Below are 14,247 nucleotides of genomic sequence, written 5' to 3'. Positions count from 1 at the left end.
ACCGCGCGTCAATTACAAGAGAAATGCAGGGAACAGCACCAACCGCTGTACATAGCCTTCTTTGACCACACTTCTTTGACCACACAAAGACCTTCGACACTATCAATCGTGAGGGGTTATGGAGAGTCCCCCTCAAATTCGGCTGCCCTCAAAAAGTTTGTCACCATCCTCCGCCTGCTTCACGATGACATGCAAGCCGTGATCCTGACCAACGGATCCACCACAGACCCAATTCACGTACAGACTGGGGTCAAGCAAGGCTGTGTCATTGCACCAACGCTCTTCCCAATCTTCCTTCCTGCAATGCTCCATCTCACCCTCAGTAAGTTCCCAGCTGGAGTGGAGCTAATCTACAGAACAAACGGGAAACTGTTCAATCTCCGTTGCTTCCAGTCCAGATCCAAGGTCATCCCATCCTCTGTCATCAAATTACAGTATGCAGATGATGCTTGCATCTACACACACTCTGAGGCCGAACTCCAAACCATTGTCAACACTTTCACTGAAGCGTACGAGAGCATGGGCCTTACACTAAACATCCGTAAGACAAATGTCCTCTACCAACCTGCCCCTACCACACAGTACTGCTCACTGATTATCAAAATCCATGATGAGGCCTTGGACAACGTGGACCACTTTCCACACCTCCTACTGTCAACAAGGGCAGATGTTGATGACGAAGTCCAACACCGCCTTCAGTGTGCCAGTGCAGCCTTCGGTCACCTGAGGAAGAGAGTGTTTGAAGACCAGGACCTCAAACTCAGCACCAAGCTCATGGTCTACAGAGCCGTAGTGATACCTGCCCTCCTGTATGCCTCAGAGGCATGGACCATGTACAGCAGGCACCTCAAAGCACTGGAGAGGTACCACCAATACTGCCTCCATAAGATCCTGCAAATCCATTGGCAGCATAGGTGCACCAATATCAGTGTTCTTGCTCAGGCCAACATCCCTAGCATTGAAGCTTTGACCACGCTCGATCAGCTCCGATGGATGGGTCACATTGTCCGCATGCCCGATACGAGACTCCCAAAGCAAGCGCTCTACTCGGAGCTCCGACACAGCAAGAGAGCCCCAGGTGGGCAGAGGAAACGCTTCAAGGACATCTCAAAGCCTCCTTGAAAAAGTGCAACATCCCACCGACACCTGGGAATTTTAACTCATTTTAAAAACGTGATGGTTTTTTAAAAAATGTATTTAATGTTTTGATGTCTTTTTTCAGTGATCCACATTCATACTTTTGACAGGTCTATGTGTCAAAAGTATGAAGGAGGATTCCCTTCTCCCATTGGCTCGCCTGGCCCACGTGATCCCAGGGATGCTTGTGAACCGCCTGTGCTCTGGGATACGTGGCCCCTGCACATTTCGTCGTGGAGAAGCCCAGGATCGGGAATGGCCGGACCTCGGGAGCCCTCAGGTAAGGGCGTAGATTTTTTCCAGATAGGAGGCCTCCGCACGCAGGAAGCCTCCTATCGGAAATTATGGGCCATTATATCAGGGTGCCCACTATAGTGGGGTTTGGTGATTTGCTACATCAGAAAAAAGGACCAATTTGAACATCATTTTATTCTGTTAAAAAATAGCAAATATTGCTTCACATTATTTATGCTTTTCTCAATGCACACAGTTTCTATCTTGTTAACCAGACCAAAAAGATCAGGCGATTAATGCATTAATCATGCAAGATTTGCACTACAATAGGTTATCTTTCAATTACCCTCATCTTGAATTCCATTATTGTATTGGAGTCCTGATATATTGCCTGTGCTGCCACTACCTGTTTTTCCTTTATTATTTTATAAACTTGAAAAGGAAAACATTTGTAGGGCTATGAGGAAAGAACAGGGGAATTGGACTAATTGGACAGCTTTTTCAAAGAGTCACCACTGGTTCAATGGGCTGAATGGCCTCCTTCTGTACAGCAATTATTTGTCTGTCTATTTCCAGAGCTACCTGATTCACCTTTAAATAGTAAATTTTAATTTTCAGAGATTGAAATTGATTTTTCATTAATTACCATATTTTAATTCAATTTCAGGATATGGGCGTCATTAACAAGGCCAGCATTTATTGCCCATCCCTAGTTGCCCTTCAGAAGATGCAGTGAAAGTATAGAATTGGGGTATAGAATCTTCAGGCGAGACAGAGGGGGGTGTAAAAGAGGGGTTGTCGCAATATTATTCAAGGAGTAAATTACTGCAGTGAGGAGGGATGATATCTTAGCAGGTTCCTCTAATGAGGCCATATGGGTAGAACTTAAAACAAAAAGTGGGCAAGCACTTTGCTGGGATTGTACTACAGGCCCCCAAACAGTCAGGGGGAGATAGAGGAACAGATACGTCGGCAAATCTCAGAGAAGTGTAGAAATAATAGGGTAATAATAGGGGATTTCAACTTCCCCAATATTAACTGGGATAGTCAGTGTGTGAAAGGCTTAGAGGGTGCAGAATTCTTAAAATGCATCCAGGAGAGCTGTTGGAGCCAGCATGTAGAAAGTCCTACAAGAGAGGGGGTGGTACTGGACCTAATTCTAGGAAATGTAGCCGGGCAAGTGGTAGAAGTGTCAATAGGAGAGCATTTTGGTGACAGTGACCATAATTCGGTGAGGTTTAAGGTAGTCATGGAAAAGGACAAAGATGGACCGGAAATAAAGGTTCTAAATTGGGGGAAGGCCGATTTTAATATGATATGACAGGATCTGGCCAAAGTGGACTGGGATCAGCTACTTGTTGGAAAATCCACATCAGAGCAGTGGGAATCATTCAGAAAGGAAAGAGAGAGAGTAGAACGCCAACATGTTCCCGTAAAGGTCAAGGGTGGGACCAACAAGTCCAGGGAACCCTGGATGTCAAGGGATATACAAGAATGGATTAGGAAAAAAAGGGAGGCTTTTGGCAGATACAAAGGTCTAAAAACAGTGGAAGCCCTGGAGGAGTATAGAAAGTGCAGGGGGGTACTTAAAAAAGAAATCAGGAGAGCGAAGAGGGGGCATGAAAAAACACTGGCAGGCAAAATAAAGGAAAATCCCAAGGTGTTTTATAAGTATATTAAGGGCAAGAGGATAAACAGGGAAAGAGTAGGGCCCATTAGGGTCCAAAGTGGTAATCTCTCTGTAGAGCCGGAAGATGTAGGTGAGATTTTAAATGAATATTTTGCATCTGTGCTCACTGTGGAGAAGGGTGATGCAGGCATAGAAATCAGGCAGGGGGATTGTGATATACTTGAACAAATTAGCATTAAGCAGGAGGAGGTACTAGCGGTTTTAGCGGGCTTAGAAGTGGATAAATCCCCAGGCCCAGACGAGATGTATCCCAGGCTGCTGTGTGAGGCAAGGGAGGAGATTGCAGGGGCTCTGACACAGATTTTCAGAACCTCTCTGGCCACAGGGGAGGTGCCAGGGGACTGGAGGGCAGCTAACATAGTACCATTATTCAAGAATGGTAGTAGGGATAAACCAGGGAATTACAGGCCAGTGAGCCTAACATCAGTGGTAGGGAAATTATTGGAAAAAATTCTGAGGGACAGAATTAGTTTCCACTTGGAGACGCAAGGATTAATCAAGGATAGTCAGCATAGCTTTGTCAGGGGGAGATCACGTCTAACCAATTTGATTAAATTTTTTGAGGGGGAGACTAGGTGTGTGGATGAGGGTAGTGCAGTTGATGTAGTCTACATGGAATTCAGTAAGGCTTTTGACAAAGTCCCGCATGGGAGACTGGTCAAGAAGGTAAGAGCCCATGGGATCCAGGGCAATTTGGCATGTTAGATCCAAAATTGGCTTAGTGGCAGGAGGCAGAGGGTGATGGTCGAAGGTTGTTTTTGCGACTGGAAGCCTGTGTCCAGTGGTGTACCGCAGGGATCGGTGCTGGGTCCCTTGCTGTTTGTAGTGTACATTAATGATTTAGATATGAATGTAGGAGGTATGATCAGTAAGTTCGCAGATGACACGAAAATTGGTGGAGTGGTAAATAGCGAGGAGGGAAGCCTCAGGCTACAGGACGATTTAGATGGGTTGGTCAGATGGGCAGAACAGTGGCAAATGAAATTTAACCCTGAAAAGTGTGAGGTGATGCATTTTGGGAGGACTAACAAGGCAAGGGAATACACAATGAATGGTAGGTGCTGTATAACTCTATGCTCCCGCAATGCCATTAGATAGTGAATTCCAGGATTTTAACCCAGCAATGATGAAGGGAATGGTAATATATGCCCAAGTTGGGATGATGTGTGAGTTGGAGGTGATGGTGTTCCCATGCACCTGCTGCCCTTGTCCTTCAAAGGTGGTGGCGGTTACAAGTTTGGGAGTTCCTTCAGTGCATCCTGTAGATACTACACAGTGCGCCGGTGATGGAGGGAGCGGATATTTAAGGTTAGTTTTTTAAAAATACTTTATATAGTGCCTTTCACGACCACCGGACATCCCAAAGCGCTTTACAGCCAATGAGGTACTTTTTGAAGTGTAGTTGCTTTTGTAACGTAGGAAACACGACAGCCAATTTGTGCACAGCAAGCTCCCACAAACAGCAATGTGATAATGACCAGATAATCTGCTTTACTGATGTTGGTTGAGGGATAAATATTGGCCTGGACACCTGCGCTTCTTCAAAATAGCGCCATGTGATCTTTTAAATCCACCTGAGGGGGCAGACGGGGCCTCGGTTTAATGTCTCATCAGAAAGACGGCACCTCCAACAGTGCAGCACTCCCTTGGTACTGCACTGGAGTGTCCACCTAGATGTTGGCACTCAAGTCCTGGGGTGGAACATGTTAGAAACTAGGGGTGCCTAAAAATGTATATGGCTATGTGAATAATACTGTAGGAGTCTACGTACTCCTAGCAAAAAATACTGAACTCGGAGAGGTTCAACAGAAAAGGTTTAATTGTTGAGACTACATGTTGAACACAAAATGGCGTCAGAGCCTACACCAAGTCTGACTGCTTTTCATCAGTCCACAGCTTCGACTGCTCCTCCCCCGCTCTGGGCTTAACTATGTTGCAGATCGAGTTTCTTAAAGGTGTGATCCTTCTTAAAAGGCACGACGCCTGATTTATAGTCTACGGACCGAAAAGCAGATTGTGTCCTTTCTGTGATCGGTACGCCACACAGCTCCCCCCAGAATCCGCTAGTAGGGAGTGTACGAACCGGCGTGGTGGCTTGATGGCACAGCCGGAACGGCTCTTGGCAGTTGGTGTCGGGAGCGGGGCGGTCAGACGCATCGGGCTCTTAGGCAGTCTGCCCCGCGGTGGGGGTTGGCCCACTTGAACGGGTTCGTCGGGTTCTAGGTGCGCCAGCTTGAGCCGGTCGACCGACACCTTGTCAGTTCTGCCGCCCACTTCGAGGAGGAAGAACTTGTTCCCCGTCTGGAGTACCTTGTAGGGTCCGTCGTATGGGGGCCGTAGAGGTCCTCGGTGGGCGTCATGGCGCACAAAAACAAATTTGGCCATGTGCAGGCTAGGTGGTACGCGGGTTGCTGGTTCGCCATGCCGGCCGGTGGGTACCGGAGCGAACTGTTTTGCTCGGTTGGCGAAAGCGCGGCGTTGCTGGTCAGCTGACCAGGGGGTCGTGGCGGTGGGCAGGAACTCTCCGGGTACGCGCAGCGGCTGGCCGTACACGAGTTCCGCCGCCGAGGCTTGCAGGTCTTCCTTGACCGCGGAGCGTAGGCCAAGTAGCACCCACGGGAGGCGGTCGATCCAAGCCTCGTCCTCGAGGCTGGCGCGGAGGGACGCCTTCATGGACCTGTGGAGTCGCTCGCACAGTCCGTTGGCTTGGGGGTGGTAAGCCGTGGTGAGGTGAATGGCCACCCCAAGGTTTCCGGCGATGGCGGCCCACAGATCAGAGGTGAACTGCGGGCCTCTATCCGACGTCATGTCGGAGGGGACGCCAAACCGAGCGACCCAGGTACCGATGAACGCCCTCGCGATGTCGGCGGTGGTGGTGGACGTCAGTGGAATGGCCTCGGGCCAGTGGGTGGTACTGTCCACGATTGTCAGCAGGTGCGTGTGACCTTGTGATGGCGGCAGGGGGCCGACGAGGTTGATGTGGATGTGGTCAAACCTTCTTTCTGGCACGGTGAACTCCTCGAGTGGGGCTTTGACATGCTGGTGGATTTTGGCACACTGGCAAGCTATGCAGGATCTGGACCAGACGCGCACATCTTTGCGCAGGCTGCGCCAGACAAATCGGTTGGCCACCAGTCTAATGGACGTGCGGGTGCCGGGGTTTGAGAGGCCGTGGACGATGTCGAACACCCGTTTTCGCCAGGATGCCGGGACTACAGGGCGGGGTTGCGCCAAGGAGGTGTCGCATTTGACTGTGACGGCGGATGGGCCGCAGGCGACGTCGGTCAGTCGCAGCCCTGGGAGGGTTGTGGGCGCGGAGAGCAGATCGGGGTCGGTGCGTTGCTCCGCTGCCAGTTGAGCATAGTCCACTGCCAGGTGGGCGCCGTGGATGGCGGGGCGGGATAGGCAGTTGGCCACCATGTTGTCTCGACCGGAGACGTGCCGGATGTCCGTGGTGAATTTGGACGCCACGGCGAGCTGGCGTTGTTGCCTGGCTGACCATGGGTCCGCAGATTTCGCCATCGCGAATGTCAGGGGTTTGTGGTCGACAAATGCGGTGAAGGGGCGGCCCGCCAGAAGAAATCTAAAATGGCGGACTGCCAGGTACAGTGCGAGGAGCTCGCGGTCAAAGGCGCTGTATTTGGCCTCCGGGGGGCGCAGTTGGCGGCTGAAAAAGGCCAGCGGTTGCCAGGCCCCGTCGACCCACTGTTCGTACACGGCGCCGACCGCATGGTCGGAGGCGTCCGTGGTGAGGGCCACCTTGGCGTTGGGCTGTGGGTGAGCGAGCATGGTGGCATCGGCGAGCGCCTTTTTGGTTGAGTCGAAAGCGGTCAACATGTCCGCCGACCACTCGATTGCCATTCTGTCTTTCTTACCCCGGAGGGCTTCGGATAGGGGCCGCATGAGGGAAGCCGCTCCGGGAATGAAGCGGTTGTAAAAGTTGATCATCCCCAAGAACTCCTGGAGGCCTTTGATGGTGGTAGGCCGGGGGAACTGCTGGACGGCTTGCACCTTGGCGGGCAGGGGAATGGCTCCGTCCTGCGTGATGTGGTGGCCGAGGAATTCGATCCTGCTGAGGCCGAATTGGCACTTGGCTGGGCTGATGATGAGCCCGTGCTCACTGAGCCGCTGGAACAGGGTGCGGAGGTGCTCGATGTGTTCCTGCTTGGAGGAACTAGCTACCAGGATGTCATCCAGGTAGACAAAGAGGAACTTCAGGTCCCGGAGGACCGAGTCCATGAGCCGCTGGAAGGCCTGGGCCGCGTTTTTGAGGCCGAAGGGCATTCGGAGGAACTCGAATAGTCCAAAAGGGGTGGTTATGGCCGTCTTGGGAACGTCCGTGGGGTGGACTGGCACCTGATGGTAACCGCGCACCAGGTCGACTTTGGAGAAGACTGAGCGGCCGGCCAGTCTAGCCGAGAAGTCTTGAATGTGCAGTATGGGGTACCGATCTGGCGTGGTGGCGTCATTTAGGCGCCGGTAGTCCCCGCAGGGGCGCCATCCCCCATCGGGGCGCCATCCCCCGTCGGGTTTGGTGACAATGTGGAGTGGGGAGGCCCAGGGGCTGTTGGAGCGGCGGCTGATGCCAAGCTGTTCCATTGTGGCGAACTCGGCCCGCGCGATCTCCAGCTTGGCCGGGTCCAGCCTGCAGGCGTGGGCATACACCGGTGGGCCTGTGGTGGGGATGAAGTGTTCTACCCCATGCTTAGCAACCTTCGCGGAGAAGTTCGGGTTGGTGAGGGCTGGGAACTCAGCCAGGAGTGCTGAGTAGTCGTCCGTTGAGCGGGCGCGGCACTGCCACACCATTTCGGCAGGTTGGGGAGGGGCCATGGCGCCCGGGATAGGTGACATGGTGTTCATGTCCACGAGGCGGCGCCGAGGCATGTCAACCAACAGGCCGTGGGCGCACAGGAAATCCGCACCGAGGAGCAGGGAGAGCACCTTGGCGGTGATAAACTCCCAGTGGTAGTGGCGGCCTGCGAGGTCGATGGTGACATACGTCCGGATGTCGGTGCCATTGGCGGCAGCCAGCACAGGGCCGCGGCCGCCTCGCTGGATCTCGAGGGCGGACGCAGGGATGATGCTGCGCTGCGCGCCTGTGTCGCATAGGAAACGGCGTCCGGAGGCACTGTCCGTAACGTACAGCAGCGCGCCTGCTTGCCCCATGGCCATTGTGTAGGCCGGTGTGGGGACGGTTGGAAACGTGCAGGGATGGCTGCAGCGGCGTGCCCATGCGCCGAACCGGGTATGGAAGTAGCAGTAGCCCTGGGTCGGAGGGCTTGGGGGACGTGGGGGGCCTCGTGGCCGAGCTGTGTGGCCGCGCGATAGAGGGTGGAGCGCGCGCTGACGCTGCGGAGGCCAGGTCGGGGGTGACAGCATGGTTGGAGCTGGCGGACAGGAGCTTATCGGCTTCGTCGGCCAGGACCTTGAGGTCCGTGAGGCTGGACGCCACGATCGCCGGGCGGATGCTGGGAGGTAGTTGGCGGATAAAGAGTGTGCGGAAGAGGGAGCCAGGCGGTTTCTCGTTGGTCAGAGCAAGCATGTGTGAGAGCAAGTCTGACGGCGTGGAGTCACCGAGGCCCGGGAGGTTGAGGAGGTGGCAGTTGCGCAAAAATTGGGAGGCTGTGAATTTTTTAAGAAGCGCGTCCTTGAGATGTGCGTACTTGCCTTCCTCCGGAGGGTCTTGTAGTGTTGTCCAGACTTTCATGATTGTGGAGCTGCCCAGGGAGGCGAGGAGGTAGTCGTACATCGTTGCGTCGGCGGTGATGCCGCAGAGTCGGAATTGCTATTCGGCTTGAAGGAACCAAGCGGTGGCCAGGTTCTCCCAGAACTCCGGCAGCTTCACAGAAACTGCATTTGTGTCAGCCATGGTTACGCTTAGGAGTTGTCCTGAGCGTCGGGGTCACCAATGTAGGAGTCTACGTGCTCCTAGCAAAAAATACCGAACTCGGAGAGGTTCAACAGAAAAAGTTTAATTGTTGAGACTACATGTTGAACACAAAATGGCATCAGAGCCTACACCAAGTCTGACTGCTTTTCATCAGTCCACAGCTTCGACTGCTCCTCCCCCACTCTGGGCTTAACTATGTTGCAGATCGAGTTTCTTAAAGGTGTGATCCTTCTTAAAGGCATGACGCCTGATTTATAGTCTACGGACCGAAAAGCGGATTGTGTCCTTTCTGTGATCGGTACGCCACAATACGGTGTTTAAATGATTGTGCTTGAGACAAGTAAGGGGTTAATGTATAAGTTATGTTTTACTGGGGACTGTTTTAAGTTTCATTTTCTATAGCTAACAAAAGTTGGGCTGGTTGAGCGCTCTTTCAAGTGTGATCCCATGCTCACCAACTCAGAGGTTGTAGATGAGGAAGAGCAGCCGCAAGCCAGAGAACTGTTCACACACGCCACTCGTCACTAAAACTGCTCGGTTTTTGCCTTGCCTCTTTTTAACTTCTATTTTTAAGTTTGGTAGTTCTGTAATTTCCATACAGATAAAAAGTGTTAAAGGTAGAGCAACTAATTGGATTAATTTACCATTTCTTAGCAGCTCCACCAATTCCCACACACCAAATCAGCGTGCTAAAGGAGTAGCAGAATATTCTCCAAATGGGATTTTTGCAGTTGTGAAGGTGAACTCAATATTAACAGGTTTACTGCCAAAAGGGGACTGTGCGGACAGGCAGATCCTACTGGGATCCAGATCTGTGCAGGACGCACGGCCTGTGGGTGAGGGGACCCACCTTGCTCTGCTGCTGGCGAGATGTGCAGCGCACAGCGAGGTGCCAGGCACTGCTCACTGCGACCCTACAGTCTGCGCCCGATCTCCGACCACACAAACAGCCGCAGCTCGAATTAAGACCCGAGGCTCAGAGCGCAACATCAAACTTTTAAAAACTCTAAAGATTTCTAAAAATATATATAACATGAAGAGTCTGTTTTAAAAGTTACAGAAACTTAAAAAAACAGAAGCTTGGAAAAAGCCAGAACAAAACTTATCCTCGTTAAAACCCTGGAAAGACGGACCCGCCCAAGTTTTAAAGTTAAATAGACTTTCACTCGGGCGGCTCCGACACGCCGTTGCCTTGAAACCATAGAGGCGTGGGCAGGCAGCAGGCAGCAGGCGGCCCCCCGCTCGGGGTCGGAGGACGGGGCTCAGCCTCAGTGCCCGATTTCCACCGTTACAGCCGCCCCAGGGAGACGGAAGGAAATCCAGCGCCCCGGTTTAGTGTCGAGGGGAGAGGGGGGTGGAGGTGCGGTGCGAGAAGCGGCACTCACCTCCACCTGCTCCGTGTTGTTCGCACTCGGGCAGGTAATGGCGTGGAGCCAGTAATTGGTGCACGAAGTTAAGATGAAGAGAACCAGCCCCGTGGCCGCGAAGAGTCTCGCACAATTCAGGACCACCGTCGACTGCTTCATGGTGTGTGTGGAGAGCGCCTCGCTGTCTCTCTTCCAACTGCCTGAAACCCACTAACACTGCGCGCCACCCAGCCAAATAACCCCAGCTGATGGGAAATTCCAGTAAATCTCAGTCCAGTAATAGTTTGTGTCATTTGACAAAAATAGCCAGAAGTGAGAGGGCGATCAAATTTATTTACAATTTATTCCCTGAAAGAAATGTTTATCAAATTCTAAAGAGGTTAAATAAGACAGACCTAGAGATGTTTGGGGGAATCCAAAACTAGGGGCCATAAAATAAGATAGTCATTAATTAATCCAATAAGGAATTCAGAAGAAACTTCTTTACTCAGAATAGTGAGAAGTGGAAATCGCTGTCACATTGAGTAGTTAAGGTGACTAATACAGAAGCATTCAAGGGAAACCTAGATATGTTGTTTAAAAAGGGATAGACCAAGTAATTACAGGCCAGTCAGCCTAACGTCCGTGGTGTGCAAATTGTTGGAAAAAAATTCTGAGGGACAGTATTAATCTTACTGATTTTCTAAAATATTGACTTTAGAAAGTCACAGATTAATCAAGGACAGTCAGCATGGATTTGTTAAGGGAAGGATATGTCTGACTAACTTGATTGCATTTTTTGAGGAGGTAACAAGGAGAGTTGATGAGGGTCGTGCAGTTGATATAGTCTACATGGATTTTAGCAAGGCTTTTTGAAAAAGTCCCACATGGCAGGCAGAAAAGTAAAAGCCCATGGAATCCAAGGGAAAGTGGCAAGTTACATTCAAAATTGGCTCAGTGGCAGAAAGCAAAGGGTACTGGTCAATGGCTGTTTTGTGACTGGAAGGCTGTTTCCAGTGGGGTTCCACAAGGCTCAGTACTAGGTCTGTTGAATCCGTGTGTTAATGGAGACACGGAATGCAGGAGTTGATATAACAAGTGTTTACTGAACAAAGCCTGGAGGTGAACTAACTATACAAGACGCTATACAGGCTTATATACCCGAGGGGCCACTACCGGTACTACAGTACACAGGGGCTTCAAAAAAACATAGTTCCTCTTAAAGGTACATACACTACGATTCCTCCCCTTTTAGATAAATAGTACATAACATTTTAAGTAATCATTAAATAACATTTTTACAAGAACAATAATCTACACATTCGCTGAAGTTAATCAATTACAAATTCAGTCTCTCTGGAGGCTTCCTGACTCGGGCCGGATAACACCTCGGTGGTGTAGTAGGTTCTTTTGGCAAGGTCGATTCGGCTTGAATGCCAGTGTCGGGTTCATCTGGTTCCAGTATCACCGGATCGGATGTAGATAATATGGGTATCTCTGCTTCATCACTAGGCGTATAGAGTTGTGGTGTAGGTTGTCCCTTTTCGGATGACTCTATGATCTGGTCAGCGTGGCGCCTTATTATGCTTTCTCCAATGTCCACGGTATACATCAGCGGTCCTAGTCGTGTGCAAATAGTTCCAGGCTGCCATTTCTCGGTACGGTAGTCCCGGGCCAAAACTTGTTGACCTATCTGGAAGGTTCTAGTTGGCCTTTCATTCATGCTTTGAAATTGCCGGGTCTCTTCGTCCCTTCTGATGTTTGGCTTGATCAAATCCAGCCGGCATCTTAGTCTTCTATTGAAAAACATCATGGTGGGGGTTTGGTTTGTAACCACATGTGTTGCATTCCTGTACGCAAACAAGAAGTTATCTACCTTATGTTGTAGATTTATGTCTTCATTACCCATGGCCTTTATGGCCTTCTTGAAGGTCTGGACAAACCTTTCAGCTAATCCATTGGTGGCGGGATGGTATGGGGCGGACGTGTAGTGCTTAACCCCATTGTTTTTTAAGAACTTCCTGAATTCTTCGGATACAAATTGCGGTCCATTATCAGAACAGATCTGTTCAGGCAGCCCATTCCTGGCGAATATTGTCCTTAATACTGTGATGGTTTTTTCCGTGGTGGTGGAGGACATCTTTATTACCTCCGGCCACTTGGAGTGTGCATCCACCGTGATTAAGAACATTGAGTCCATAAATGGACCAGCAAAGTCGATATGTACCCTTTGCCATGGAGATGAGGGCCACTCCCATGGATGTAGAGGGGCTTGTGGTGGGGCGTTTTGGACCTTCTGGCATCCTAGACAGCTCTTGGTCATTTCTTCGATGCCTCCATCGATACCTGGCCACCACAGAAACGCTCTGGCTAAGTTCTTCATTTTCACTCCACCCAGATGCCCCTTATGAAGCTCCTTTAGCACTTTATCCTGGAGTTTGGGTGGAATCACCACTCTGGATCCACACATCAAGGTTCCTCGGCACACTGACAGCTGTTCTCTTCTTTGCGAGAATGCTGGCAACAGTGGTTCGCCATGTGCTGGCCATCCCTTCACCGTTAAATCGTAGACTCGTGAGAGAGTCGGGTCATTTCTCGTTTCCTTTTCAATGGTAGAATTTGTCACTGGTAGACATTCCACTATGGTCGAGTGGAACATCTCCACTGGGTCCACTGTAGGCGCCTCTTCTACCGTTGGCAACGGTAGGCGCGATAACCCATCAGCATTCCCATGCTGTTTTGTTCCTTTGTATTCTATGTCATATTGGTGTGCCCCTAGGAAAAGGGACCACCTCTAACCTTTGCGCTGTCATAATGGGAACACCCTTTTTAGGGTTGAATATGGAGACGAGGGGTTGATGGTCAGTCAACAAGGTAAATTTTTGTCCGTGTAGGTAATGGTTGAATTTCTTCACCCCCCACACCAGGCTGAGTGCCTCCCTGTCAATCTGGGCATAGTTACGCCCAGCTGAGTTCAATGAGCGTGACACAAAAGCTGTCGGCCGCTCCGAGCCATCAGGGAATCTATGCGATAATACCGCTCCCACGCCATAAGGGGATGCATCACACACCAGTCTGATTGGCAGTGATGGGTTGTGATGAGCCAACACTTCCTTGGACGTGATCAAGCCTTTGCATTTATGGAAGGCACGTTTACAGTCTAGGCTCCATTTCCAAATTACTCCCATTTGTAGCAGTGCGTTAAGAGGGTGCAGAACCGTTGACAAGTTCGGTAAAAATTTGAGATAGTAATTTATTAATCCCAGGAACGACCTTAATTGTGAGACATTTTCAGGCACGGGGGCTTTTACGACAGCTTCAATTTTTTCAGGTGACTTATGCAACCCTTCTTCGTTAATGACATGGCCACAATATGATATTTGTTTCTGGAAAAATTCGCACTTGGGGCGATTTGCTCGTAGGCCCCGTTCTCTCAGCCTCGTGAGCACCTGCTCCAAATTGGCAAGGTGCTCGTTGTCGTTTTCTCCTGTTACAAGGATGTCGTCTAGGTAGCATTGAGTCCCCGGAACCCCTTGCAGGACTTGCTCCATAGCTCTTTGCCCGATAGCTGGAGCTGATGCTACTCCGAAAACCAGTCGATTGTACTGGTACAGGCCTTTGTGTGTGTTTATCGTGAGATACTTTTTAGAGGCCTCCTCAACCTCCATCTGTAGATATGTCTGTGCCAAGTCAATTTTGGTGAAACGTTTCCCTCCGGATAGTGAGGTGAAAATATCTTCTATCCTCGGAAGAGGATACTGTACCGTGTGAAGAACTGGGTTTACAGTCACCTTGAAGTCCCCACAGATGCGAATTTTTCTCTGTTCTTCAGATTTATCATTATTCAACGTTTTCTTCATGACCGGGACAATGGGTGTTGCCCACTTGCTCCAATCTACCTTGGATAACACGCCTGCTTTTTCCAAATTCTCCAGCTCTGCCTCGACTGC

At 50.6% G+C, this 14,247-nt stretch overlaps 1 protein-coding gene across 6 annotated transcripts in view; it reads right to left on the bottom strand.

The window, feature by feature from the left end:
* Positions 1 to 10,543, bottom strand: part of LOC147111765 (transmembrane protein 182-like) — a 73,533-nt gene extending 62,990 nt beyond the window's left edge. For 4 of the 6 annotated variants that reach the window (XM_085998967.1, XM_085998968.1, XM_085998970.1 and 1 more), the window contains exon 1: positions 10,337 to 10,542. In XM_085998967.1, the coding sequence (XP_085855093.1) occupies positions 10,337 to 10,477 (141 nt within the window). In that variant the 5' untranslated portion in view covers positions 10,478 to 10,542. Of the gene's footprint in view, positions 1 to 10,336 lie in introns of all 6 variants that reach the window. The other 2 variants (XM_085998969.1, XM_085998971.1) reach the window with 1 other exon arrangement.
* Positions 10,544 to 14,247: the final 3,704 nt, after the last annotated feature.

This window comes from Somniosus microcephalus, chromosome 10 (assembly GCF_052327205.1).
Source record: "Somniosus microcephalus isolate GS21.2 chromosome 10, FLI_Smic_1.0, whole genome shotgun sequence".
NCBI classification, from domain to species: Eukaryota; Metazoa; Chordata; class Chondrichthyes; order Squaliformes; family Somniosidae; genus Somniosus; species Somniosus microcephalus.
The sequence above is the reverse complement of the archived record's forward strand: the minus strand, read 5'-3'. Positions and strand labels throughout refer to the sequence as shown.